This window comes from Bos taurus, chromosome 16 (assembly GCF_002263795.3).
Source record: "Bos taurus isolate L1 Dominette 01449 registration number 42190680 breed Hereford chromosome 16, ARS-UCD2.0, whole genome shotgun sequence".
Lineage (NCBI taxonomy): Eukaryota > Metazoa > Chordata > Mammalia > Artiodactyla > Bovidae > Bos > Bos taurus.
Genome location: NC_037343.1, coordinates 46,848,410 through 46,874,910, shown reverse-complemented (window position 1 = coordinate 46,874,910; position 26,501 = coordinate 46,848,410). Strand labels below are relative to the sequence as shown.

Below are 26,501 nucleotides of genomic sequence, written 5' to 3'. Positions count from 1 at the left end.
CCCCATCATTTTTATCTGTATCCCTCTTGTTTTGTCCACTCCTAGCTCCCAAATCCTGACACTCCAGGACCTGTGGGCCCCCTCTTCCCTTCCTCATCCCCAGGCCTGCGGTCACTGTCACAAGGTCCCATAGTGTCCCTGACCCATGCCCAGACCTGAAGAGTGGCCTGGTGGCCCAGGAAGAGTGCCCATGGGGCACTGGAACGGAACCTTGGGGGGTGTCTCTGCTTGCTGATTCTCAGCTTCCTCATCAGTGACATTAAGCAGCAGTGCCTATCACCTCAGGCCTCTAAGGACCGTAGGGCAAGAAAGGGCTTTGAGGCACCCCTGCTCTTGCTGCCCTCATAGAAGTCCCCCCCAACTCTGCTCTTTCTGAACCAAGGTCAGCCCCTCTGCCTCCTAAACCAGCCATCCTGCAGCTCTGCCCACCCCTGAACTCAGGCCACACTGTGGCCAGGCCAGCGCACCCTTGCCAGGGCCCCATGGATTCCCGGGCCTGGATAGAGGGGGTGGTTAGCACCCTGCCCCCTCTGCCCCAGCAGTCCCCAGGCCCACCAGCCTCCCTACCTTAGCAGCCCGGCCCTTGTCCATGCAGTCAGGGTTCTGACAACGCAGTCCCTTCTCTTCTTCCAGGCTCCGGTCTTCTGCAAAGGAGAGGAAAGGAGGGTTACTAGTTGGGCGGGGCCCAGGGAGGGTGCGCCCCAGGCAGGAGCACCCTGGCTCCCCGGGGCCCAGGAGCCTCCTGACCAGAGGACGGGGTGGGGCGGTCTCCTAAATGCACCCTTCAAAGGAGGGCAGTGTCCCTTTCTCTTTTAAATGCCAACTTATCTGCACAGGAATCTGTGTGCAGAGCCCTTTTCTTGTTGCAGCTCCCTAGGGAAATTATCCAGATTCCAAGGGGAGAAAACATCTTTGGAAATGAACTGCTCCCTCTCTCTGTCCCACTGGTGGGGGGTGGGGAGGGGAAGGGGGGTGGCTCAGTGACCTTGGGGCCCCAGGGTTCCTGGGGGATTCCTATAAGACAGTGAGGGAAAGGGGGACTCCAGGGGTCCAAGATCCCTTCCTACTCCTGCCCTGCACATCGCAGCCTCTATGGATGGTCTCCCCCGCAAGAACCTAGGGTGGTCCCTTCACCCGCTGTCCATCTTTGACCCAGAACCTGGCCCCCTCCAAGCTGCCCCTCTTCCTGGGGTGCAGCAGCAGAGGGGACAGGGAAGTGGGGCAAAGAGGCTGCCCACCCCGGCCAGCTTGCAGGGCCAGGGGAAGGGGTGAAGAAGAGCGCCCCGACATGGGGACAGAGTTTGGACCCCCACAGCCCTGATTCTGAGACCGGCGTCTACCTCCCATCTCAAGCAGGCCTTCCCCAGAGGAGGGAGAGGGCTGAGCCCCCGCCTGCTGAGGGGAAGGAGCCGGTCCCTGCCCTGCCCTTGATCTCCCCCCTACTCCCACCAACTCCCCGGCCGGCCCGCGATGCCCCTCGCCAACGCCCCTCCCCGAGCCGGCGCGGAGGCGGCCAGGCCAGTCGGCCTGCATGGCGGGGCCGGGCCGGGCCGGGGGCCCCGCACTCACCCATAGAGGAGGCGTGGGGCGGCCGGGAACGCGGGAGGGGCTGGGGGCGCTGCGGGTCGGCGCGGGGGGCGACCGCGATGGAGGCGGAGGGGCGGGCGCCGGCCGGGTGCCTGGGCAGAGGCCGGAGCGCTGCGCCCGAGGGACCCTCGGCGGTGAGAGGCGGGGCGGGGCAGGTGGGCGGTGGGAGGAGTGGAGTGGGGCCCCGCCTATGGGGTGGGACTCTGGGCCCCGCCCCCCGCGCCCCTCCTCCCGGCGCCCCGCTGGGCAGAGCCTGCACCCTGCAGCGCGGGGCATCAGCAGGGAGGACGCGGCGCACCCTCCCCCTCTCTCTGAAAAGTCGTGGGTGTGACTAAACGCCATCCCTCCGCACCGCCCCCCCCCACTTGCTCAAGCCTCCCAGCCACCTCAAAAGAAAACACCTCTGTTTTTGATGTGATTGGGAGACATTTTCTCAATCTCCTGGAAAGTGGGAATGAAGGCATTTTAGACAGCTCTGCTATTTCTCCTCGTCCGAAAGGTATCATCTCAGTGGAAATGATGCCTTCTTGTAGATAGGCACGCAGGTCAGGACAGCTCCCGGTTTCCTTTGCCACCCACCCCCAGCAGAGGCCTCTCTTCTCATTTAGAGATGCTATCAGGGATGGGGGTAAGGGTTCCATAAGTGGAGGGGACCTGGAGACTAATGTTTTATTACTATGATCTTGGTGCTGTTTAGCATTTTTGAAACTTTATGAAAGTGTAAAATAAATAGGTATAGAAAAGTGCAGCTCTCATGAGTACACAGCTTAGTAAAATTTTCACAAAAACGTATTCGTGCAAAATAACTAGCACCCAGGTTAGGAAGTAGAGCATCACCAGCCTCGATGTGGAGGTCTCCCTCATGGGGGCTGTCAGCTTCTCCCCTCTGAGGGGATGGTCCTGAACTCTCTTTTGATTAGTTTTGCCTGATCAGTTTTGCCTGATCTTGTAGTTTATGTAAATAGCATCATGAGATACTTGGACAGCATCTTAATGGTTACAAAACACTTTTAACTACAGAAATGGAGCCCTGGGGAGGTGGCAAAGACTCTCCCAAGGGACTCAGTGTGCTCCTAAGCCTGCCCAGACCCCATCGCACCTGGAGGTGGGTGCTGGGGGGCCCTGGGTAAATGAGCCCCAGGTATGGAAGTTTCCCCTGGGGCCCGGGTCTCTCTCCCAAAGGCTACCCTGGTCCCTTCCCCAACCAGAGTAGGGTACCTGCCCCCTTTCATGGACTGGCCCTTAGGGACTCACGGGTGACCAGGACCCCGTCCCTTCCCTCGCAGACTCTTGGTGGAGGGAACAGTGATGGGTCCCAGGTCTCCTGGGTTCTCTGGATTCACTCAGCAAACACACAGTAAGTCCTTGGAGGGCCTACCTTGTGTCTAGGCCTGAGCTGGGCCCTGGGAACTCATTGGTGACCCTGACAAGCCTTGAGGAGCTCATGTGGGGCCCAGTGGGCAGCAAGGCCCTTTGGAAAGCAGCATAGGGGGCTGTCGAGAGGAGGAGGCTGTGTGCAAGAACAGCTGCACAAGGGTCTCCATTAGTGTCCTGAAGCTTCCAGGGTGAGAGGGAAGCGACGGCACAGTCCCCCAGTCTGCTCTTGGTGAGTGTGAGCCTGGGGTTCTGAGAAGGGACCCCGCTAACTCTCAGAATTCTCAGGCCAGCCCCGCCTCACTCGGTTCACAGAATCACACAGTTCTGATATCCCTCTCGGAATCTCTGCTTCTTCAGCTGTCTGAAGGGTCAAGGACACCTGTCCTGACTCTAGCTTGGGGGCAAAGGTAGCTGAGGTGGGAGACAGCCCTAGGAGGACCCTAATGGCCCTGCCCCAGCCTGCCTGCCAGGACGCAGCTGGCTTGAGGGTGGGGTGGAAAGCATGGCCCTTCTCTACCACCCAGCAGCATCCCCTTTGTCACCTGGGCTTCCAGAGACCTGGAGACCTCAGCCAGCTCTGGGGGAGTTTCCCATGCACCCTCCTCAGTCTGGGGAACTCAGCCAGATGAGATCTGCTTGTGTATCTGAGTCCCTGGGTTGTCACAGCTCAGGGCTGGGGTTGGGTTCTAACATCCTTTGTCCCAAGACTTCTGGATTCTGGCCCTAAGCTCTGCAGGCTCTGGGCTACTTCCTCCCCCACAGGGACCTGGAGCTGCCTTGCCAGCTCTCTGGGTCCTGCCATGACGGCTCCAGGCACTATAGGGCCAGATTGCTCTCAACTGCCATGTGGGGCTTGTGGTTCTAGAGTTCTTTGTCCCGGTTCTTCCAGACACTGGGGTTCTACCTGGCTGACTTCTCTGGCCTACAATACCCCCCATCTGTTTTAAGCCCCCCTCAAGGTACTCAATCTGCTTTCTAGACCCACCCCCCCCACCCCGCCGTGAACTGCTTGGTCCCAACCCTCTGGAATCTAATTTCCCTGAGCTTTGCATTAAAGCTACAACCTCCTAGGGTCTATGCGTGTTTCTCTCCCCAGAAACTCCAACCACAGGAAAACCGCTGAGGACCCTGATAGCTCTCAAGGCCCAGATAGGGGCCCCTGGGAGCTGGGGAGGAATCAGGCACCGGGACAGGCTGTCCCCCACCTCCAGGACTGCCATGGGCTCCCCCTCAAGCGCATTGCCTCAGTTACAACCCTGCAGAAAGAGAGCCCAGTAAGGGGGAGATGTTGTCCCACGTGGCACTTATCCTGGACATAGTTGACTGGGACAGAGAAGCCACCTGGTCCACCCTGTTCAATTCAATCTGTTCTCTTGAGAATTTGAATTGAGACGGGCAACTGCTAGTGGGCCTGGAGCTCTGAGATCATGGAGAGTCTGAGTGGGCAGAGAGCCCCATAGTCAATGGGGAGTAAGACCAAGGGGACCCATAGGAGCAGCTAGTCAGTGGAGACAGCCCTGGAGGTGAGAGGCAGGGAGAAAGTGGTTCTGTGACCGTGGGGCAGCTCCCGGGGGCTGCCTCCACCTCCTGCTCTCGCTCCCCTCAGGGTCCCCAGCTGGGAATACCACTCTGACTTGAGTCAGCCTGTGCAGGTGTCTGGCTGCGGGCCCTTAGCCATCTCCAGGCAGACCTGGAACTTAGAACTTGCCACCCATCCCAAGGTGCCAGAATCTGTCTTTCTCAGTCTGAAACAGCCCAGCTGCCTTCTGGCCTCCATGGGCTCTGTGGCTCCCCAGCCTCCTCGGGAAAGTCAGGGCCCCTCGGCCAGGCAGACCAACCCACACGCCAGCATCCCCCACCCTCTATCTTAGTCACACGATGCCGTTCTCCCTTCTCCTCCAGCACGGGCTCCACCACAACTGGCCGACAAGGCGCCTGGGCAGAAGCCGGCCGGCAGACATGTTTTGTTTGGCCGAGCACAGTGCTTCAAAAGAATTTGACTTGGTTGCCAACTTTAAAAAGTCAGATTTCACATAAAAATCCAGATTTCTGGCTTCCATGGACAAACCAGAGGAGCCTGGCAGCTCCGGACCCATATTCCTGACGGCTCCAGTGCCCCGGTCGTGTCTGCCTGAGACGGGCACACACCCTTCCACCCTCCACAGTCCCCACCACTCCCTATCGCCTCACCTCAACCCCCTCCCTCTGTTACTCACTGGGGTTCCTGGGACGGAAATGAGCTTCTGACCCTGGCCCAGCCCTTCCTGGCTCTGTTCCTCTGCCCCTGCCATATCCTTCTCATCGCCGTCTGCTGTCTACTGACACCCTGCCCACTCTCGAAGGCCCAAGTCGAATACAGAGAACATCGGAAGGCCTCTGGATCTCAGAACATCCAAATTCCAAATGAATCACTCCCTCTTCAATCCCATTGTCCTGGGATGGGCCTTTGAATTGACTTTGGACCTGTCTTCCCCACTGGACCACTCCAGAAACACCTGCCGATAGCAATAGTTCTAACCTTCCGGGCACCCACAGGGCACTGTGTGCTTATCCCACACGGTCTTATTTCAGAGTCAAACCCTCTGCAGCATGGTCTAACTCTAAAAATCAGCCACTGGCCATTGCAGCTACTAAGCATGTGCAAAGGGGCTCGTCCACACAGATGTGCTGTGCATGTGAAATACACCGCAGAAACTGAAGCCTTAGTGCAAAAAAACAGAATGTAAAATCTCATTGATGATTTTTTTATACTGATTATATGTTGAAATGGTAATGTTTTTGGAATTTATTAGGTTAAATAAAATGTATTATTAGAATTCATTTCACTTGCTTGTTTTTGTTTTGCCTTTTTATTTATATGTTTTATTTTATTTGTTTTTAGCTGTGCTGCACTGCTTGTGGGAACCCCAGCCCTCGGCAGTGAAAGTGTGGAGTCCTAACCGCTGGACCGCCAGGGAATTCCCTGTTTTTTTTTTTTTTAATATGACTAGAAAAAAAAATGTAAATGAAAGCAACTTCCCTGGTGGTTCGGTGGTTAAGAATCTGCCTGCCAATTCAGGAAATGGGTTCAATCCCTGGTCCAGGAAGATCTCACATGCCACGGGGCAGCTAAGCCCGTGCACCATAACTCCTGGCCCAGTGCTCTGCAGCTAGAGAAGCTAGCACACTGAAGCGAAGTGCACATGTGGCCAAAAAAAAGTAAATAAGGAAAGTTCTAGGGGCTAGCACTTTTCCAAACAGTTGAGAGAGGGAGGTTTGATGGTCATGCCCATTTTACAGGTGAGGAAACTGAAGCTCAGAGGGTTGGGCAACTTGCCCAAGGTCATGCAGCTTGTGAGATATGAGCCTGGGACTTGAGCCTAGAACCATAAGACTCCAAGTTTGTACTCCTAACTATTAGGCCACACAACCCCTATGGTGCCCCCATGGTTCCTGGCACACATATGTGCTTAGCACATGTGAAATGATCTCTTCATTGTCACATGAGTGCTCCCTTTCCCTGGGCTTTCCCTTTCCCTTTCTCTGGGCTGAGACAAGTGTACAAGAAACCACCCTTGTCATTCCTCAGAGGAGCCCCTTACCTGTAAGTCTCCCTTGACACCATGAACTCTTCTGTCTCAAGGAGACAGAGCTTTCTTACCCACTAGCTCCCAATCCCAAGCCTGGCCAAGCAAAGGCTGCCCCTCCCAGGAAGCAGCTGTGGCCTTGAATGCCCCCTCCCACGCAAACCCAACCCTCCTGGGAGCCTGTCTCTGGTTGGGCAGCTGCTGCGGGCTCAGCTAGAACTGAACCCCATCATCAGGGCAGCTTGCAGAAGGGCAAGATTTGACCCAAAGCTGCCCAAGAGCCAGAGGGGTGTGTCCTGAGCAAATGCGTGCTGATCTCAGGAACCACCCGCCTCTCCCAACTGAAGATACTGATCAGAACATCATAGCGGCCTGGGAAAGAAATGTCCCCCTTCTAAAGCCCCATGTAGCATCGTGGGGTAGGGCAGTCAAGTGGGGAACAGCTGGAGGAAGGAACCTGGACCATGGCCTCTGATTCTGTTCCTCACTATAGCCCAGAACAAACAATGGCATTGCCTCCTGAAAATAGAGACCCCCATTCTCTGCCCTGCCCACCTGCATGCCTGGACTCAGTAAGAAGACATGAGAGGACACACCAGAATTCCTTTCTGGGGCCACAGAAACTGTCCACACAGTTCCTGCACACCAGCCTGGGGCTGGCCAGCCACTTCCTATGGCCGAGGCTGCTGTGGGCACTTGCACATTTGTCCACCACCGCAGACTTCCTCCCCAAGGTCCTTGGAGGAACTGAGAGTGGCCGAGGGAGGAACAGGAGCAGGACTGCAGAAACTGGTGTGAGATTCCAGTTCAGGACAGTCACGCTCCGCGCATAAGCTCCCTACCCGCACCCCCATTGCGGGGCTGAGCCAGAGCTGAGGCCCACCGCCCACCCCTGATGGGCCCAGGCCAGGCGCTGGCTGGATGCAGAGGACAGAGCCCACACAGACAGCTGTGTGCCCGGCTCTCCCACTCGCCTGCCTCAGCTCACCCGTGAGGCCTGCTCACACGCTGTGACCCACCCACCATGTGCTGGGGCCACAAGGCAGGGGGTTGTGACAGTGCACAGGGCCTGGTCCTGCAGCTCCAAGGCAGAGGACGGGAGTTGTGGCACTGTGGATCTGGACACCACCACTCAGCACGCCGCTGAGCGCTGACTACCCTTTCAGAGCAAAGGGGACTGCAGGAATCATCCCTGCCTCAAAGAGGGGGCATGGAGATGCTGGGAGCCAAGGGAAGCCTTGGCACAGGACATGTCCCCTCTAAATGCTAGTCGTGGGACCGGGAGACGGCCCTGGGGCTGGGGGAAGGGGAGGAGGTTCACAGAAGTTGCTCCAGAGCCCTGGGGAGGGGTGAGGGCCCAACAGCCGCAAAGCTTGGTTGGCACTCCGCAGTGACCAGACCCAGAGACCCAGTAAGAAGCAGGGGATCTGGCCCCTGCTGGGCCTCCCCGGCTGGAGTCTGGGACTGGCTGTGTGGTCTCTAGCCAGACCTTGGCCACCTTGCCTGCCTCTGTGGATAGGAACCTGCCAGTTGAAGCAGGACAAGGGGACAGGACTCAGACTGCACCCCGTGCCACTGCCCTCAACCCACACTCTGGTTCCAGAACGGTGCCCGGCTGGGCTGGAAGAGACAGGGAACGGTGCCCAGCTGGCCCGAGCATTCCCCTGCAGTTCTCCCACCTCCCCCTGCTTCCCTCCCAGCCTCCTGCATAGGTGCCTATGGTAGGCACTCTGGCCACCCCACCCCTCCCAGCAGCCACATCCCCCTATCCATTTTGGCCAATAGGACAGCTGGCCGAACAGGGCTCCTCACAGACAGGACACCTGTCATTTACGCCCACCAGGCATCCAGTCTCCCCTCTGGGAGCAGCACCACCCTGCCTGCTGAACCCGCACCCTACATGATCTCTGTCCGTGGCGGATCCCAGGCCCACCCATCACATTCTGAGCCTTCTGGCTGCAGGGATGGGTCAGAGAAGGACCACCCCAGGCTGGGGAGTTGCTCCTAGGAAAGGTTCCCGCTCCTCTGGGTCTGCAACCTGGAGACGGGGGAAGAGCCTGGGGCCTGAGACGAAGCCAACAGAGAAAAGGACCGAGGCCTGAGACGCCATGCCCTGCTGGCTTCTGCAGGCCAGACCTGGACTCCCTTTGTCCTGGGCACTGAATTGTCCCTACAGAATCGGAGGTGCCAGCCTGAGGCTGAATGCTCTGCCAGGCTGCAGTTAAATGACCATGATAACAGCTGTACAGGACCATGTCCTTGCTTTGCGGTGGGTAGCGTTTGAAGGGCTCCATGTGTCACTCCAGGTAGTCCCCTCAGCAACCCCACGATGCCACAGGTATCATTATCCCCATCAATTTGGCACCAAACAGGCTGTTGGGCTCAGCATCCCCCACCACCTGTGCTGCCTTTATCTTTTTTTCATGTGAAATCTTTCAGTTCCCTGACCAGGGATCAAACCCACGCCCCCTGCAGTGGAAGTGTGGAGTCTTAACCACTGGACTGCCAGGAAGGTCCCACTTGCTGCCTCTTGAGGGGCTTAATCTCTCTGTGCTTCTGTTTCCTCACCTACAGTGAGGAAAATAGGAGAAATGGCACATGTCCTGGCGTCTTGAACATGAATGTTCCAGAAAGACTCGTCCCACCACCCGGCCTGGATTGTGGAGGCAGAGTCTAGCCTGAAGCTCAGCACCAGCCATTGCTGCCCCTAGCCCCAGCCGCCCTGCTTCCAGCCTAGCTGTAGGGCCCACGCTGCCCGCCCTGGCCTATTCTCTCTGCCCTGAAGCCCCCCTGGATCCTCCAGCTCAGGCACCTCTCCTCCATCAGCAGTGGCTCTCAGGAGGGGCCTGGTCCCCATACTGTTGCTCAGTAAGTGACTGGCAGCAGCACATATATGGTGAGTGTGCCATAGGCTCTGGCCAAAAGGAGGCGGCCAGGTAGACCAGGTGTCCAAGCCTCATGAGCACCCTCCCGGAAAACTGGGCCTGCACCTACCCCCAAGGTCCTCGATGATGTCCAGGGTGGAGCTCCAGGAGAAGCGCTCCACAGCCCCCAGCTCCAGCTCGGCCAGGGCCTTAGGCAGGGCCTCCAGCTCGTAGGCACCCCGCTTCTTCCAGTAGAGAAACATCCTGAGGTCTGGGCAGGCCTCCCTGCCAGGCCTGTGCCCTCAGAGGCTGGGTAATCCCAGGGCCCCAGGTCCCCAAGGCCTGGACACAGTGGGTGTAGGGACTGCAGAGTGCCTGCAGAGACCCTAGGGCTGGCCTCAGGGCCAGCGAGTGCGGCCCTCCCCGGGGAGGGGAGCATGCTGGGAGTGGCCGGGGGCCTCAGAGCTGACCAATGGCCAGGGCCCCAGCCCCACACAAAGCGCCTTTCTTCCCCTCCTACAGACATTTTACAAATTTCAACTTCCCGGCCCCCTCGGAGCCCCCACCAAAGGGATGGGCTGGCTGTCTGTGGACCGCAGAGGCCCGGAAAAGAATCCGATTGTTCCGTGATCTCTTTGCTAAGATAAGTTTTCAGAAGAGAAAAATGTGCTGCCCCAGGAGCCATTCCAGCCCCCAACCCCTGACCTCTGACCCCAGCCCCCAGCCCCAGCTGGACCCCACAGGATTTCTTAATGAGGAGTGGAAGCACCCATGGGGTGCTATGGAATGAGCCCAAAGTTGTTTTCAGCAGCTTGACTGGGCCCCCTCCCCAGGAAGCACAAGGCGTTTCCCAGCTTCCCTGAGCAAAGACTGGGGGAGGCCTTCAAGGGTCAGAAGGCACGAGCTGTGGGCCAGGCCGAGGTCCAGAATCAGCCCTTCCGGCTCTCACCAAGGGCCCTTCCCTCGCTGGGCTGGCCAAGCTTCTCCAGCCTGCCCACCTGCCCCTGCCTGCCTTCTCAGACCGTGTCACCTACACTGATGGTAGCGCCATGCATGGAGCCTGGGCAGGCTGAATGGGTGCTTCAGGTATCACCACGGGGCTTCACAGCCCTCTGTCCAGTGGGCACAAGTTGTGGGGGGCAGGGAGGATGGAAGGGCTGGGGTGGAGGAGCTGGGTGGGGCAGAGCACAGATGAGGAAACTGGGACTCAGCTAGCAAGGAGCGGAACTTGAATTTGAACCTAGGACTATCTGGCTTCAAAGTCAACTCAAGGGGGACTTCCCTGGTGGCCCAGTGGCTAAGACTCCCCGCTCCCAATGCAGGAGCCCAGGTTCATTCCTGATCAGAGAACTACATCCCACAGGCGGCAACTAAAAGTTCACATGCTGCAGCTAGGACCTGGTGCAGCCAAGTAAATATTTTTATAAAAGCCAACTTGGGGGCCCAGACAGCCACCTGGGGGAGAAGCTCAGTGGTCAGAGAGCAAAGGAGTGGCACCATGGGGATCCAGGCTGGATGGGGAAAGAGCGCCGTGCTCAGCCGCCCAGCCAACCTCCGCCACGTTGCTGAGCCCACTCTGTGTGACCCTGCCGTGGCTCCCCAACTTTCCAGGGTGCCAAAGAAGCTAGCCTGAGTGGGGGCAGAGATGTCTGCCCCCTGCCCAACCAGATACCTGGCAACAGAGAGGCACAAGGCCTAGGCATGGGGAGTTGACAGCAAAAGGCTCTACTTTCTGGGTGGTGGGGGGGTCACCTCAGGGCTGTGGCGGGTGGGAGGGTGGTGGGGTAGCCGTCCAGGAAGCCTGCATACCCCCAGCTGAGGGATAAGGTGCCAAGAGGCAGCTCAAGTAATTCAAACCATATGCCTGCCTGCCTGCCTGCCTGCCTGCCCACCCGCCTCCTCCTCCGGCCCAGGGCCAGGGCCAGACAAATGCAGCCGGGCCCTTTGGACTGTAATCACTGGCTCCCACGAAGCCTGGGCCCACACGAGGTGGGGGGCACCCTGGCTCGTGTTTACAGGCAAGTGGCCAGCATGGGGGTGCCAGACCGAGCTCGGGGGAGTCAGATGATTCTTTCCTGGCAGCTGCGGCTGATCTCAGGGCCCACCCGGCAGAGGCCAGGGTTGCAGAGTGCAGAGTGGTCCCTGAGCTGTCACCCAGTCTAGACCCCCCTGCATCTAGGCCCAGAGGTGCTACTACACTTGGCTGTGTTTTCAAAACAGTGAGCTCCAAGGACATCACACCCAGGGGACTGGGGGAGATGTCTTCTGATCCTCAGCTTTGGGGTGAATCCAAGGAGCCCCCCATACATGCACCCACCTGTGGAGGCCTAGCTTGGGGGCTGCTGGTGCTCAGGCCCTGGGGCTGCAGAGATGAGGCCTGGTTGTGCCCCTCCCACTCCCTGGGGCACCTACAGCCTCCTCCCAGAGGTTCTCTCTGTCCTCAAATGTGCCTCCTGCTTCCCACCTCCCTGCCTTGGCTGTACAGTCCTGCTGCCTGATATCCGCCCCCAGTTCCCACGAGCATCACCCACACTCCTCTTGTCCAGGCTGGAGGCCCCTATCCCTGGCTTGGCCTCCATCCTCCTTGTGCAGGAGAGCAGGAGGCACCCAGGGACTCTGGGAAGACGTACCCAGGGGCTCTGGGAAGACCCACCCAGGCTGATAAATGGGCCCCCAGAGTGTCCCAGGGGGGCCCACCAGCCCCCACCACCACCATGAAGCAGGTGTCAAAGGCAAGCAGACACACCTGGGTCTTTTACTGGGTCTGGGGGAACTAGGAAGCTAGACAGCTAGTAACCCTGCTTACAAACGTGGGGAGGGGGCTCTTTACCACCTCTTAGAGAGCTGAGGTGTGCACGCCTGTCTGTTTTTTTTTTTCCTTTCCTTTTCTTTTTGGCTGCGCTGGGTCTTCGTTGCTTCATTCTCTAGTTGTGGCGAACGGGGGTTATTCCTTGTTGTGATACTTGGGCTTCTCATTGTGGTGGCTTCTCTTGTTATGGAGCACAGGCTCTAAGGGCACACGGGCTTCAGTAGTTGTGGCTCCCAGGCTCTAGAGTGCAGGTTCAGTAACTGTGGTTCACAGGCTTAGTCGCCCCGCACAAAGCATGCGGAATCTTCCTGGACCAGGGATCAAACCCATGTCCGCTGCGTTGCAAGGTGGATTCTTTTTTGGCTTGTTTATATATGTATGTGTGTGTATTGGCTGTATATATACATGTATATATGTGTATATATATATATACGCATGTATTGGCTGTGTTGGGTCTTGGTTGCTATTCTGGCTTTTCTGTAGCTGTAGCGAGCAGGGCTACTCTCCAGTTGCAGTGCGAACGCTTCTCACAGTGGTTGCTTCTCTTATTTCCAAGTTCGGGCTGTAGGGTGCACGAGATTCCATAGTTGCAGCGCGTGGGCTCAGTTAGTGCAGCTCCCAGGCCCCAGAGCACCGGCTCTGTAGTTGTTATGCAAGGGATTATTTGCTCCACGAATTGTGGGATCTTCCTGGACCAGGGATCGAACCCGTGTCTCCTGCATTGGCATGCAGATTCTTTACCCCAGGGAAGCCCATGTCTGTCTTGTACTCTGCCCTGTCCCCAGATGGGCAGAGTGATGAGAGTTACCGTGGGCCTGATGCCATGCTGAGCACAGTTCACACATTATCTCCTTTAATCCTCATGTCAGCCCCATGAGGCCTGTACTATTAGTCCGTGTCAGAGGTCATGGTTGAGGCCAGGGGCCATCCAGAGCTGGCAGGGAACAAATGGGGGTGAACTCTAGAGCTGTGCTCTCACCACGAGGCCGCAGTGCCAGGCCCTCAATGATGCAGTCATAGGGTATAGAAGGGGCACCCTGTGGCCAGAGGGAGGCAAGATGGCCCTGAGCTGGAAGCCCACCATCCCACAGTCCCAGGTCCTCCTCTCTGCCTAGCTCTTCCTGGAAGCTCATGATCTCTGGACAAATGGCTCATACCCTCTACTTGGCTTGCCCCTTGGAGTGGGGAGCCTTGGTCCCAAGCAGGGAGACCCCAGAGATTTCTCCCTATTGCAAAGAGCTCTCACCAGCCAGGGACCAGGGCTGTGACAGGCAGAGGGTGGGGAGATGGAAACCCGAGGCTGCTTCACCCAGTTCCTGGCAATGGCCTTGGACATGGGGAGGGGGGTCAAGGCCCTGGCAAACCGCAGCTGTTTCCTTGAGAGCGGAAGTGCCACGTGAGGGCCTGAGCAGGGGGCCTGGGAGGCCCGCTGAGTAAGGGGCTGAAAGAGGAAGAGGAGCAGGTGGCTCAAGCTGGCCGTCAACCCCCACACCCGCCACCTCCCAGCCAGCCACAGTCGACAGAGACCTTGGTCGGGGGCGGGGCACCTTCCCTTCCTGAATTCACAGAGCAGGGGGTCCCTGGGTCCTCTAAATGCCCCTTCCTCTTCAGCCCTGGCTGGCCCCATCCCACCAGGATAGCTGAGGGCAACTCCCTGAGGAGTGGACAGGTCCAGGGGTCCTGCCTCTGCCTCACTGGCTGGGAAGCCCCAGGCATGACATTTGCTTAAGCCTCAGTTTCCACATCTGTGAAAAGGAGTGAGGTGACAAGCCACTCCCACACACTATTGTCTCTAAAAGATCCCAATCACGTGGGGCCAAGCAGAGAACAAGAGCTCGCCCCCTGGGGATGAAGACCTGGGGGGTGGTCCCTGCATCCTGCCATGAGGCCCTGCCCCTCCCCTCACCAGGCAAGGTCCTCCCTGACCCTCTGCCGTCCCTTGAGCCCCCCAGGAGCAAGTGACCACATCTTTCTTCCACCTTCCGGTGTGTGGGGAGGCCTGTCTGGACCCCCAGCGCAGTCTGGGAGCAGTAGTTGAGGGGGTGGGGTGGGGTTGGCCGCTAACAGAGCTGACATTGCCGGATGGTGCCCAGTGCCAGCTGTGCGGCTTGCGTGAGAAGTGGCCTCACGGACTGTGCTGTGCTTAAGTGCTCCCAGGTCGGACTGCAGAGCCTGTTAGGAATTATGTCTGGCCGGCCAGCCAGAGGCCTGTTATATAACACAGCACGGGGCTGGCACTAGTCACCCCCAGCACCCCCACCCCCCTCTCCCCAGCCTGAGAAGAGGTGTGTCCCCTCCCCCCACGTAACACAGCAGACCTTCAGCTCCAGGTGAAGAAAAGGGTCTGCTCCCATCTACCAGAGGCCCCTGCCAAGGACCCTCCAGGGCCAGAGCGGCCGGGTGGGTGGCTCCTCATGGGGCCGGGAGTGCATGGAGACCATCCCCCCAGGCAGCAGGCATGCACCTGCTGGAGGGATGAACAATAGGGGGTTGGCATGGGTGGCACAGACAAACAGTAAACCAATCTGAAGCCTGGATACATGGGCCTGAAGCCTCAGCCACCTGTGAGTCCCTCAGTTTGGAAGGTGCCGAGCCCCGGGGCACTTGGCTGAGGGCCAGCCTGACCCTTCAGCCCCCGCCAGGCTGGCCCAGGGCTGTCTCCCCAGACACCTCTTCACAGGGTAAGACTACTGTGTCCCACCCCCAGCAGAGCAGGCTGCGCACACCATACCAGGAGGAGTCTGGCCCAGTGTGGGTCCCTACTTCTGCTGGGCCCACACAGCCCTTTCTCAAACTCTCGGGGGCCCCAGGGGCTGGGACAGAGACTTGTGAGCCGTCAGGGCATGCTGGGTCCCAGGACGGGGTTTGCAGAGGGGACTGAGGCAGGAAGGACCCTGTGGTGGGCTTCTGCTCCATTCCCAGGCTGGGCACCGTGGGAATGGGCACCAGGCCAGCCCCCCCGGCAGCATACCCCATAGACGGGCTGTCCCAGCACTCAGTGCGTGGATGGTCAGCACTGCTGGGGGAGAGTCAGCAGGAAGCCCTGGGCCAGGCAGGGAAGAGGGCCCTGTGGCCCCGGCTGGTAGCCTGTGCATCTTTCTCCCAGGCACTCTGACACAAACCCCCAGAAGCAGAGGCTCCCACTCGGTCAGGGACCTTGGCTCAGTCCTTGTTCTCCAGCCAGCAGCTGGGCAGACAGCAGGGACACTGACACCAGCCAAACCCCTCTGTGCGCCAAGCCCTGGACCCAGAGCCCTGGAGATGGATCTCCTTTAAGCCGCTTAGCAATGCTGTCTTTGCGTTACTATCTCCCCATCATCCAGAGCCGGAAGGGAGGCTCAAGGGGGCCTAGAGACCTGCCTGGGTCAGCCGGGAAGTGGGCGGGGGCTGCTACCAGAGTCTCCTTGCCACCACCTCCACCCTGTGTCACTGCTCCCTTCAGGGTCAGAATAGTCAAGCTCCACGTGCTACCAGGGTGCAGTCAATTCATGCCGTCCCCACCCATCGCTGCCAGCACCCTGGACTGAGACACGGGGACTCTGGGGCCCCTTTCCAGGGTCCTTCCTCTCCCCAGATGCACCGTGCTTTGGGACTCTGGGACCCACTGATCACAGCCCTCCAAGAAAATGGGTCCCTTCCTGGGCTCTCTTGAGTGTGTGGGGGAGGGTGACAGCCAGACAACAGGCCCCTCAGACCCAGGCAACTCCCCAGAGGGAAGGAGTGGGAGGTCTAGCCACTGTCCAGCATCTGGCCTGACTGTCCTCATCCACCCGTCTGCCCACCACAGCCTGGGGACAAGCACACCCTCAGGCTAGCTGGCCATGGACCAGCTGCCCACATCATTCTCAGCTCTGCCTCTAGAATGCCCTGGCCCCCACTCAGGCCATCACCACTGTGTCTAGGCCCCCTGTCTCATTCTTGCCTCTCCAAGTTGGCCTCCAGAATGCAGCCTGGCGCCTGGCTGAGATCCCAGCTCCTGCTGGCTGTGTGACCTTGGGCAACTTAGCCTCTCTGGGCTTCCGTTCCCTCATCTATCCAGTGAAGATACTCACAGGGCAGCTGTGGGGATTAAAATGACTTAGTCCAGAAGAGCATCCTCCACAGTCGGTGGACAATGACCAAAAATCACAGCAAGAATACAAAGCAAATCTGAAAATGTCCCTGTTTTGATTAAAAATTCACTCCCTATCATCTGTGGGACAAGGTCACCCTCCCTGGCATGGCCACTCACACCTTGCTGGACATGTCCCCACCCACTTCTCTCTGGTGGAGCCATCTCCCAACCTCAGCCAGGCAACTCTGATCCAACCTCTACTGCAGGTGACCATACAGAAAGGTACAGGCTGGATCCTTCTGCACTGAGAGCCCCTTGAAGCAGCTGTGTGTGTGTGTGTGAGTCCCTTAGTCATGTCTGACTCTTTGTGACCCCATGGGCTGTAGCCCACCAGGCTCCTCTGTCCATGGACTTCTCCAGGCAAGAATACTGGAGTGGATTGCCATTCCCTTCTCCAGGGGATCTTCCCAACCCAGGGATTGAACGTGGGTCTCCTGCACTGCAGGCGGATTCTTTTCTGTTTGAGCCACCTCCCCTGAACACAGGACTGAGGCCAGCCTGGAAAAGAGCAGGTGCCAGGGATTGCTCACTGACTGAATGAGTTCATAACCAACCATTGCTCACAGGGTCAACTTCCGAATACCTCAAAACTTCGTCCAGTGAAGGTGGCCAGGAGGATCCCTGTGCAGTGGGCAGCCCACAGGCCTGAACACCCAGCCTGAGGTCAGACCTGGCCACCTCGTGGGAGGAGTAGAGACCCCAGCTAGACCCAGGCCCTGTCAGCTGGTGCGCCAGGGTTTTCCCAGCTGGGAGTGGGCGGGGGGGAAAGGAGGAAATGGAGGCCTGCCTGTATCCCCAGAGCTGTCTGTGGCTATGGCAGGGTGGCCACATTCCACTCTTGCTGCCAGCTGCTGGCCACTGCAGGCTTTCAAACCTGGCCAGACAGTCTGAAAGGCTGGGCCCTCTGGAGGGCCAAGTCTGTCCAAGGAACAAAGGCGTTTGAGCCAGGCTCCCAACCACAGAAAAGACTGGCCAGACTTCCAGGACAGCTGGGATTTCAAAATATCTATCCCATTGTTGGAACGCTGATCCCAATGGTTGGAAAGTATTGTTGCCATCCCCTTGGACATCCCTGCAGAGACCCAGGTTGCCTGGGATGGGCTTTGTCTCCTTCTTGGTCCATGGAGGCCAGAAACCTCTCCTTCCCCCCAAGGCAAGGATGCAGGCCCAGCCTACAAGACACAGTTTCTGGGCAGGGCAACTGCTGGCTGTAATAGCTTACAGTGAATGCTGGTGCTCGAAGAGCCTCCTATTGGGCCTGGAGAGGGGCTGCCTCGGTCCCGTTCATTTGTAGTGCAAGAAAAATATCTGCTAATGGACAGAGAGTGACCATGAGTGTGCAAGTGCATCTGTGTGTGTGAGTGCATATGCACACTATTGAAGATACTCCTCTCTGAGGAAGGTGAGTTGGAACAGAGACTGGAGTGATGTGAAGCAGCTAGTCGTGCAGACTAGCTGTAAAGGAGCTAGATGTGAAGGAGCAAGTGCAAGGGCCCTGGGGAAAGGACATATAATGTGCTGAAGTTAAGGTGACCAAGGTCTACTTCACCTTGCCCAGACTAAGAGGAGTCCCAGGACACAAGACTTTCGGGGGTTTTCTTTTTTTAGTAATTTTTATTTATTTATTTGGCTGTGCTGGGTCTTAGTTGCAGCATGTGGGATCTAGTTCTCTGACCAGGGATGGAACCTGGGCCCCTTATATTGGGAGCACAGAACCTTAGCCACTGGACCGCCAGGCACGGAGGTCCCGGGGCTTCTAGTTTTAAAATCAGGATATGTTGGTCACCCAAAGTGAAAACAGAGGCAGGTTTTATTTTCTGCGGATCCAAAATCACTGTGGATTGTGACTGCAGCCATGAAATTAAAAGACACTTTCTCCTTGAAAGAAAAGCTATGACAAACCTAGACAGTGTATTAAAAAGCAGAGATATCACTTTGCCAACAAAGATCCAGATAGTCAAAGCTTTGGTTTTTCCAGTGGTCATGAATGGATGTGAGAATTAGACCATAAAGAAGGCTGAATGCCAAAGAACTGATGCTTTCAAACTGTGGTACTGGAGAAGACTTTGAGTCCCTTGGACAGCAAGGAGGTCAAACCAGTCCATCCTAAAGGAAATCAACCCTGTATATTCATTGGAAGGACTGATGCTGAAGCTGAACCTCCAATACTTTGGCCGCCTGATGCCAAGAGCCGACTCATTGGAAAAGACCTTGATGCTGGGAAAGATTGAAGGCAGGAGGAAAAGGTGGTGACAGAAGAGGAGATGGTTGGATGGCATCACTGACTCAATGGACATGAGTTTGAACAAACTCTGGGAGATAGTGAAGGACAGGGAAGCCTGGTATGCTGCAGTCCATGAGGTTCACGAACTCAACTTAGTGGCTAAACCACAGGAGGATCGTGGAGTGCCCTTGATGCCCCCCACCTGTGGAAGTTTCAGAGGCATGATGTCAGAGCCTGCAGCTGTCCTTGTCCCTCAGCCAAGAGCCACAGCATTTCAGTAATGGGAGTGGACAAAGAAGAGAAGTGCCTGAGGCCGTGTAAGGGGACCCCATCCAGCCACCCATACTCATGTGCCAGGGATAGGCTCCGGACAGATGATGACCAGACATAGAAAGCACACGAAGAGCTGAAATACTCTGCTCCTGGGGGACAAATGGCTTTCTGTAGCCCCTGACAGCCTGGAGCTAGCCATTAAAAAGCAAAATGTCCAGCACGGCCAATAAATGAAATTATTTTTCAAAAATGTAAAATGCTAATCCTCTTCCACCCAGTAATTCCACATCCAGAAATGTATTCTATAGATACTCTTTTCACAAGTCCACAGGTATAAGGATGCTCACTACATCACCACTTACAGGAGTGAAAAACTGGAAATAACTCCAAATGTCCACTCACAGAGGGTCAGTTTAAAAATTAAGTATATCAATACATATCACTATCATGAAGCCGTTAAAAAGAACAAGGTGGACTTTTATATACTGCAGTTTTTAATGTCCAAAATACAGTATTAATTGGAAAAAGCAACTGCATATTTCCCTCAATTTCATGTCAACACTTTTACATATATGTGCATATTTAGGTATGTGCGCTGTGTATATATTCAGAGAAAAAATCTGAAATACAATTGGAAATAACAGAAAATCAGAACTTATAGCTTCATTATTTATGTGCTGTTTGAGAATTTTATAATGAAAATATATTACTTGTATAAGCAGAACAGGGTTTCCCTGTTATACTCCCTTTACCATCTGGTGGCTCAGATGGTAAAGAGTCTGCCTGCAGTGCAGGAGAGCTGGGTTCAATCCCTGAGTCAGGAAGATCCCCTGGAGAAGGGAATGGCAACCCACTCCAGTATTCTCGCCTGGAGAAGTCCATGGACAGAGGAGCCTGGTGGGCTACACCCCGTGGAGTTGCAGAGAAATGGACACGACTGAGAGACTAACACACATGCCAGCAGAACAAAGTATACACACATACATATGCATGTGCATACATGCATGTATATACTTTTTAAATTTATATGCTAACTTAAACGGTTTAAATGACCACCTTTCACTTGCATTATGGCAAAAGTGTTAGTTGCTCAGTTGTGTCCAACCCTTCATGACCTCGTGGACTGTATAGCCTGCCAGGCTCCTCTGTCCATGGAATTCTCCAGGCAAGACTACTGGAGTGGGTAACCATTTCCTTCTCCAGGGGATCTTCCCGACCTAGGGATCGAACCTGGGTCTCCTGCAGTGCAGGCAGATTCTTTACCATCTGAGCCACCATGAAGTTTCCTGATTCTTTGTCATATTCTCCTCCTCATACTCCTCCAAATCCGCTCTCCAAACTGCTATCAAAAAGGATTTTCTAAAATGCAAGTCAGAAAATGCTACCTACTCTATTATAAAAATGCTTAAATGCTCATCGCCCCAAGGATGAAATCTGAATTCTGTAAGATGCTCGGCCATCCTCTCTCTGGATCAAGCACAATTTCTTTATACTCCCCCCTTCCCACAGCACCCACAAGAACCCACCCACCTCTCAGTCTTTCCAAAGTGTGTCCCAATCATGCTGCACAAAATGCCATTTCTAGCTCTTGCTTTTCTCTCTTCCTGAAATCAAACCTTTCTATCCATAGTCTTTACCTAACTGATATCACTGTATCCTTTTGGTGATGTGATTCCTTAAAAAGAATCCCCCAGATGGGTGTTATAAGAGGAACCTCTCTTATGTATGAACCCATTACCCTACAGTCGCATCGCTCTGTTTAATACACATCAAACTGCTTTTCAATTTCCTGTTTTCCTGTCCTTGGCACACAGTGGTAGGATTCTAAAAGGACGGGCATTTATCTTGCTCATCACCACCAGCCCAGCCCCTGGCACAATGCCCGACAATTAATATGACCTCAGTAAATATTCTGCCAAAGCTTGTTTAAAACTTGGAAACATGGCAAAAGCATAACTAGCGGTCCTGTGTTCTTTTCCCCCTTCTTTGGCCACACCACATGGCCTAGCAGGATCTTACTTCCCCAGCCAGGGGTCAAACCCACACCCCCGGCAGAGAAAGTGAAGAATCTTAGTCACCGGACTGCCAGGGAATTTACACCACTTGTCCTTCAATATCAAAAACAAATCAGTAAAGGGCTTAAAGACATAATCAGGGACTTCCCTGGAGGTCCAGTGGTTATGACTCCAAGCTTCCACTGTTGGGGATCTGGTTCAACCCCTGGTTCGATCAGGAAACTAAGATCCCACTAACCTCATGGTGTGGCCAAAAAAATGATTAATTAATTTAAAAGACACAAACAAACTGAAGCAGCAGGGGTGGGCTATTCTCTGATGTCCATGTGGCAGCCATGATTTGGGGCTGTAGCCCACATCTCACACAAGCCTGGAAACAATCTCCCCCGCAGTAAGTGAGCTGTGATGGACCTTGAGTGAACTGGACATGGGTCACTGGAGGCTCATATATTAGCGTGAGAGGCACCTGTCCATTTAACTCTCTGGCCACTCCCAGCAGAGACCTCAGCATGGTAGGTAAGTTTTGCATGGGGGTATGAGCTAGAGGAAGACTACATCAGCAGTGCAGACCCTTCCCGGGGAGGGGATGGCCCTGCAGGGAGGCCGAGTGAGTGCTCAGAGTCCTGTGTGATTCACTGTCTGCTTCCTAAATCTGTCTTGGTCCAGCCACGGGGGTGGGGGAGGGGGTGGTGGGCCGACAAAGGTCGGAATGAGGGCTCCTCTGTGAGTGCTGAGAGGTCAGCAGCTAACACACCTTCAAGCCATTTTCTCTTTGGCCAGGAACAGGGTGTTTCCCAGGCCAGGGTTCTGACGGTGGAGTGCTGGAAGCCTATTTGAGTCCACACACACCTTTCCTGATCCCCCATTGCCAAAATGCGTCACGGCGTGCATCAGAAGTGAACCTACAAATATCTATGGTTTCAGAGGAATGTCGTGGCCCTACAAAGCTACAGTTGGGAGCCTGCTCCTGGCCATCCTGCCAGTGGGGACCCAGCTTTAATGCACAAAACTGGTTTGCAAGTCTGGGGGCTGCTTTCTCACCTACCTTCTAAATCCCAGAAGAGGAAGCTGGACAGCCTCCCCCACCGCAGGCCCTCCCAGCCCCATCCTCAGCAGCCGCCAGTGGAGCAGCTCTTCATATGCGACCCTGTTCTTTCTTCTTTCAGGGGTCGGATGGCTGAAACCGAAAGCCTCCTTTCCCTGCACCTAAGTCAGAGCTGATGGCCAACCCTGCATTCCAGGCTCTCAGTTCATTAAATCACCCCTTAGGACGGAATGTGCGCCCAGCCTGCAGGAAATGTTCTCAAATGGCCCAGGCGAATTCTGCAAGTGAGGGGTCATAACCAAGCCCCTCCAAGACCCACCAAATCCTCTTTTCTCCCTCCTCTTCAACCCTCTTTTCTGAACCAGAGGAAGAAAATATACTCACCGGTTCCTGAATGGAGGCTGAGCCAGCTGTGCGGTGGAGACCCGTGTTTTGTCAGGACAGAATTCATGTTTGACCTCAGGTGGTGGCACCTTGCCTGGCCCTTGAGCCACGTGCTAGACCCGCAGTCTCCGTCCCTCTCTGCCCAGCTGCAGTCCCAACCCTGGAGGGCTTCTCCTCAACTCAGCCCCGATCTTGATTTCTCCAGCTGAGTCATCTGCACAGAAAACCACTGAACTCTCGGCCCTGCCAATCTGCCTCTCCTCCAACTCAGGCCCCCTGGGCGCTGTATGTTTTAACGTATGGACTCAGTGGCTGGGGTTTGCACCGTGTTTTCTTGCTGCCGGTTTCCTCTCCTTGGATTTTCCGTCCCCAAGTACCCATGTGCTCCCTGGAACGCACTTCTCACACTGTTGGCTCCCTCGGCAGGGGCCTTCCTTTCTTTTCAGGAAAGCAGCACCACGAAGACCCTTCCCGGCTGGACTCCTCAGCGGGGAGGAAGGCCTGAAAGTTCGTGGCTTGTCCCTGCCGGGCTGACATTCACAGCCCGGAGACCAGCTCCGAAGCATTAGAAATATCCCAGGCACAGTCTGCTGAGCGCCACAGCAGCATCGGGGCCAGTCGCCATGGCAACCCTTGGCTTCCCAGCCCAACACATTGTCTGCCCAGCTCGACTCTGTTAGCTGATTCCCAAGACTGCTTACTCAGCTCCCGGGATCTCCAGATTGGACCCGCTGCCCCTCAACTCCAAGTGTGGCTCCTTTCAGACTGCTCCCTCACCCTGCGGCCCACCCTCTGTCCTCTTCTTTTCCTGGCAAAGCCTTGGAACTCTTTCACTCGGCCAAACCTTTCTGGAGGCCCTGCATCACGTGGCTCATCTACTGCACAGATGGGCCCCATATTTATCTTAGCCACTGTTCAGGCTCAGCCTGGCAGCCAAGTCTCGTTGCCTCTGCCAGGTCCCACCCTGGGGCCGAGGGCAGAGGGGCCAAGCGCTCGCTCAGGAAGAGGCAGTTACAGGCACAGACCCCCGGCCTGCTGGCTGGCTTCCTTTCTATTTGTACTCTTCTGGGAACAAAATTCTTTTTCCTACTAATAGAGTCTCAAAGATAGTCCAGGAGAGACATAACATACATCCTTGAGCCTGGTGGTTCAGATGGTAAAGAATTTGCCTGCAATGCGGGAGATCGGGTTTGATCCTGGGTTGGGATCCCCTGGAGAAAGGAATGGCAGAGGCATGACTGAGTGGCTAACACTTGGAGCCCAAAAAGAGAAATGAAGCTAACTCCCCTTGGAGCTTACTCCACTTGCTAGTGAAACAGGAAAAAGGTGCGGGCGCTTGCAGGGCCCTCCCCTCTTCCCTGCCATGACACCGGTTTCACTACCCCCTTCCAATGTTTCTGCCATTTCTTCTAAGCATTCAAACCATTTCCTGGAATAAAATGGTCTATCTATATATGGAACAAAATGACACAAATTTACATTCTCAAAAATATTTATTGATACAGAAGTTCACATGTAAGTGAAAAAAGTTGGATAGAAACCATACATACAATTGGACAAACAGGTTTGTAAAACACACAAACGCACATGTGCAGTTTAGAAAAATACTGGGTGAGACAGGTCACGGCGTCAACAGTGATAACACGGCGGTGGACTTCAGGATCGTCTCCTACACAGGTGAGCTGACTGTAGGATTTTAAAAGCAATAGTGGGGCTTATGAAAAACTCCCAGGGGCAGGTGACGACGGGTGGGAGCCTGAGCAGGACCCACAGCAGGAAGAACGGTGCCACTGCCTGGGGGCCGTGGCAAGATGTTTTCAGATGTGAACACTGAGTTTCCGCTCCGACCCAAGGTGACTCTGAGGAACACAGTCTTCCTCCTGTCTGCTAGGATTTACAACCCAGCCAGAGACAGGCCACAGGCCAGGAGTTACGGCTAGACCTGCTGTGGATGCGTTTCACGCCTTCCTCATGCAGGGACCCGAGAGAAGCGCCACCCACCCATCTTAAAGAAGGTCACAGGCTCAAGTGAAACACCCCTCAAAGCTACACTGCCAGCTGGTGGCCCAGTCAGGACATGGACTTGGAGCTCCAACATCACAGCCTGCCATGATAACAGCCACATGGCCTCACCCAAATCTAAGGGAAAGAATGAGCAGACAATCTAAAAATCACCATCCCGTGTCACTTGGTCCTCTTCATGCCATCTTCCAGGCAGAGACCTGAGTATCCGAGAGGGTGGGGACCTGCCCATCACAGGGGTCCTGATATCGGCAAGGGGGGCCCCTTGGCTCAGCTGGGGCCTCACCACGTCCTCTCCACCCCCGTATCCTCTCCAGGTGGCCAGTCTCAAGAGTTTGTTTTCTCAAAAGTCATAATCCCAAGGCCAGCTCACCTACTCCTCTCCCCTTTCTCAAACTTCAGTTCTACACTGGGGTCTCCAAGGACAAACTGGTTCCTGTCCCCAAGACCTACCTGGGGACCGATGGGAACCACAGAACTACCTTTCTTCACAAAATTAAATCAACCCTAAGATTGGAGGATTTTTTTCCATTTTTCATGTTTACCTGTCCTAAAAACAGGTCTGAAGAACTGATTTTAACAAACCACAAAATCAGTGATTGAGGGCTCCCATGTTCTAAGTCAGATATTAATTTGATTTTCTTAAAATAAGTTATGTACCGCTTTGACAATCACACAGAAATGACTAAGAGTTGTTTGGTTTTTCACATCCCACTCGGCATGCAGGATCTTAGTTCCTCGACCAGGGATTGAACCCTTGCCCCCTGCCATGGAAGCGCAGCGCTCTAACCAATGGACCACTAGGGAGGTCCCAGGAGTATTTGCCAAGCGTATCTCCAACACAGAGCCCTCACTGGCCGTCCTGGAGCAACACATGCTGTGGAAGTGACAGAAGCCTGCACCATCAACACTGATTATCCAACGGGCCAACACCCAGGGTGTGTGCACCGCTGCCCGTCTGAACGGCACACCCAGGTGCTGACCACAGGGCCGTCTCCAGCATCTCTAGACGCTGAGAAAGGTCTCCAGGGGCTCCTCCGCCATCTCCAGCCCAGCATGGCCAGCTGACCAATGGCTGACAGCTCCCTCTAGTGGCAACACTGTTTTCCTTACCAATGGGGACTGGCAGGCAACCTTAAAGGCCCGCAGGAAACAGCCTACCAGGACTTAATGAGTCAGGATTCAATGAAAATGCAAATGACAGATCACCACTTTCATTCTTCCCAAGACTTACTGCTAAAGACCTTAAGCATCACTGTTAATGATACAGGAACTTGTGAAGAAGGCAAAAAAAGTTAATGGTGGACTGACTGCAAAAGTCACCGCAAGGCCAAGACAGAACATGTATGTACAAGTTAAACTTAGATATAAATAAGATGCAACTAAGAAACTAGACTTTAAATGGTCTCTGAATATCGAAGCCGATCCTGGAGGGTGACAAGAGCTCTATGACATGAGGGATCGGCCCCCAGAACACTGAGGACAATGATGATCAACGCCTCAAATGGACGTAAGCCGTAAAAACCCTCATCCTAACAGTGGTCCTTCGAGGCGTCCTGCTCGGAAGCCGGAATGCAGAGCACCAGGACGAAATGCTGCTTCTGCAGGCATCTCAGGGTCCTAAACGCAGACACGATGTGATGTGAACCGGCCCGCCTGTTTACCAAACCATTTCCAACCCTGGAGGTTAAAGAACGCTGACTCCGGAGAGAAGATGAAGGGCCACCATTTCCTCCGAAGCCCCTGGGTCCAGCACCACCACTGGCATTTGTGTCCAGCCACCGAGACCAACAGCAGGAGCCGCTCCGCTGGGCCTTGGTCCAAACAGCCTGGTTTCCGGCCCTGCTCACTGTGCGTTTCCATCTCAGATGAGAAGTCAATCAGGACAAACTGAGTTTTAAAGAGGCTCCAGGACAGGCTTCCTGGGTTTGAGAGTATTTTTTCAGGGTAAAATTTTTCAGCATCAGATTTTTAAAAGATGAAGGGTTCTTGAGGCAAACTTTTATCTATGAAACCTTGAATAAATTTAACACCAAATATAAGCATAATCCTCAACCCATGTGTATGGCAGAGGCCAGGGAGCATCCAGTGAGCAGGGCTGGGAGCACCCCCCAAGCGAGGACCACAGGGTAACTCTGTACCTTTCTATGCTCTCCATCCCACCAGATGTCCTGCTTTCCCCTTTGAGACATTTCTGTGGTCTGGTTTCTCTATTTTTATC

General features: G+C 55.3%; 1 protein-coding gene across 3 annotated transcripts in view; it reads right to left on the bottom strand.

Annotated features, from left to right (window-relative positions):
- PLEKHG5 (pleckstrin homology and RhoGEF domain containing G5) overlaps positions 1 to 22,736 on the bottom strand; it is a 52,212-nt gene extending 29,476 nt beyond the window's left edge. The window contains exons 1-2 of one of the 3 annotated variants that reach the window (XM_010813382.4): positions 22,259 to 22,736; positions 568 to 644 (exon numbers count right to left, since the gene is read on the bottom strand). In XM_010813382.4, coding sequence (XP_010811684.1) covers positions 568 to 644; positions 22,259 to 22,325 — 144 coding nt within the window. In that variant the 5' untranslated portion in view covers positions 22,326 to 22,736. Of the gene's footprint in view, positions 1 to 567; positions 645 to 1,569; positions 1,694 to 22,258 lie in introns of those variants that run through there. The other 2 variants (XM_010813381.4, XM_024976760.2) reach the window with 2 other exon arrangements.
- Between the last annotated feature and the right edge of the window lie 3,765 nt (positions 22,737 to 26,501).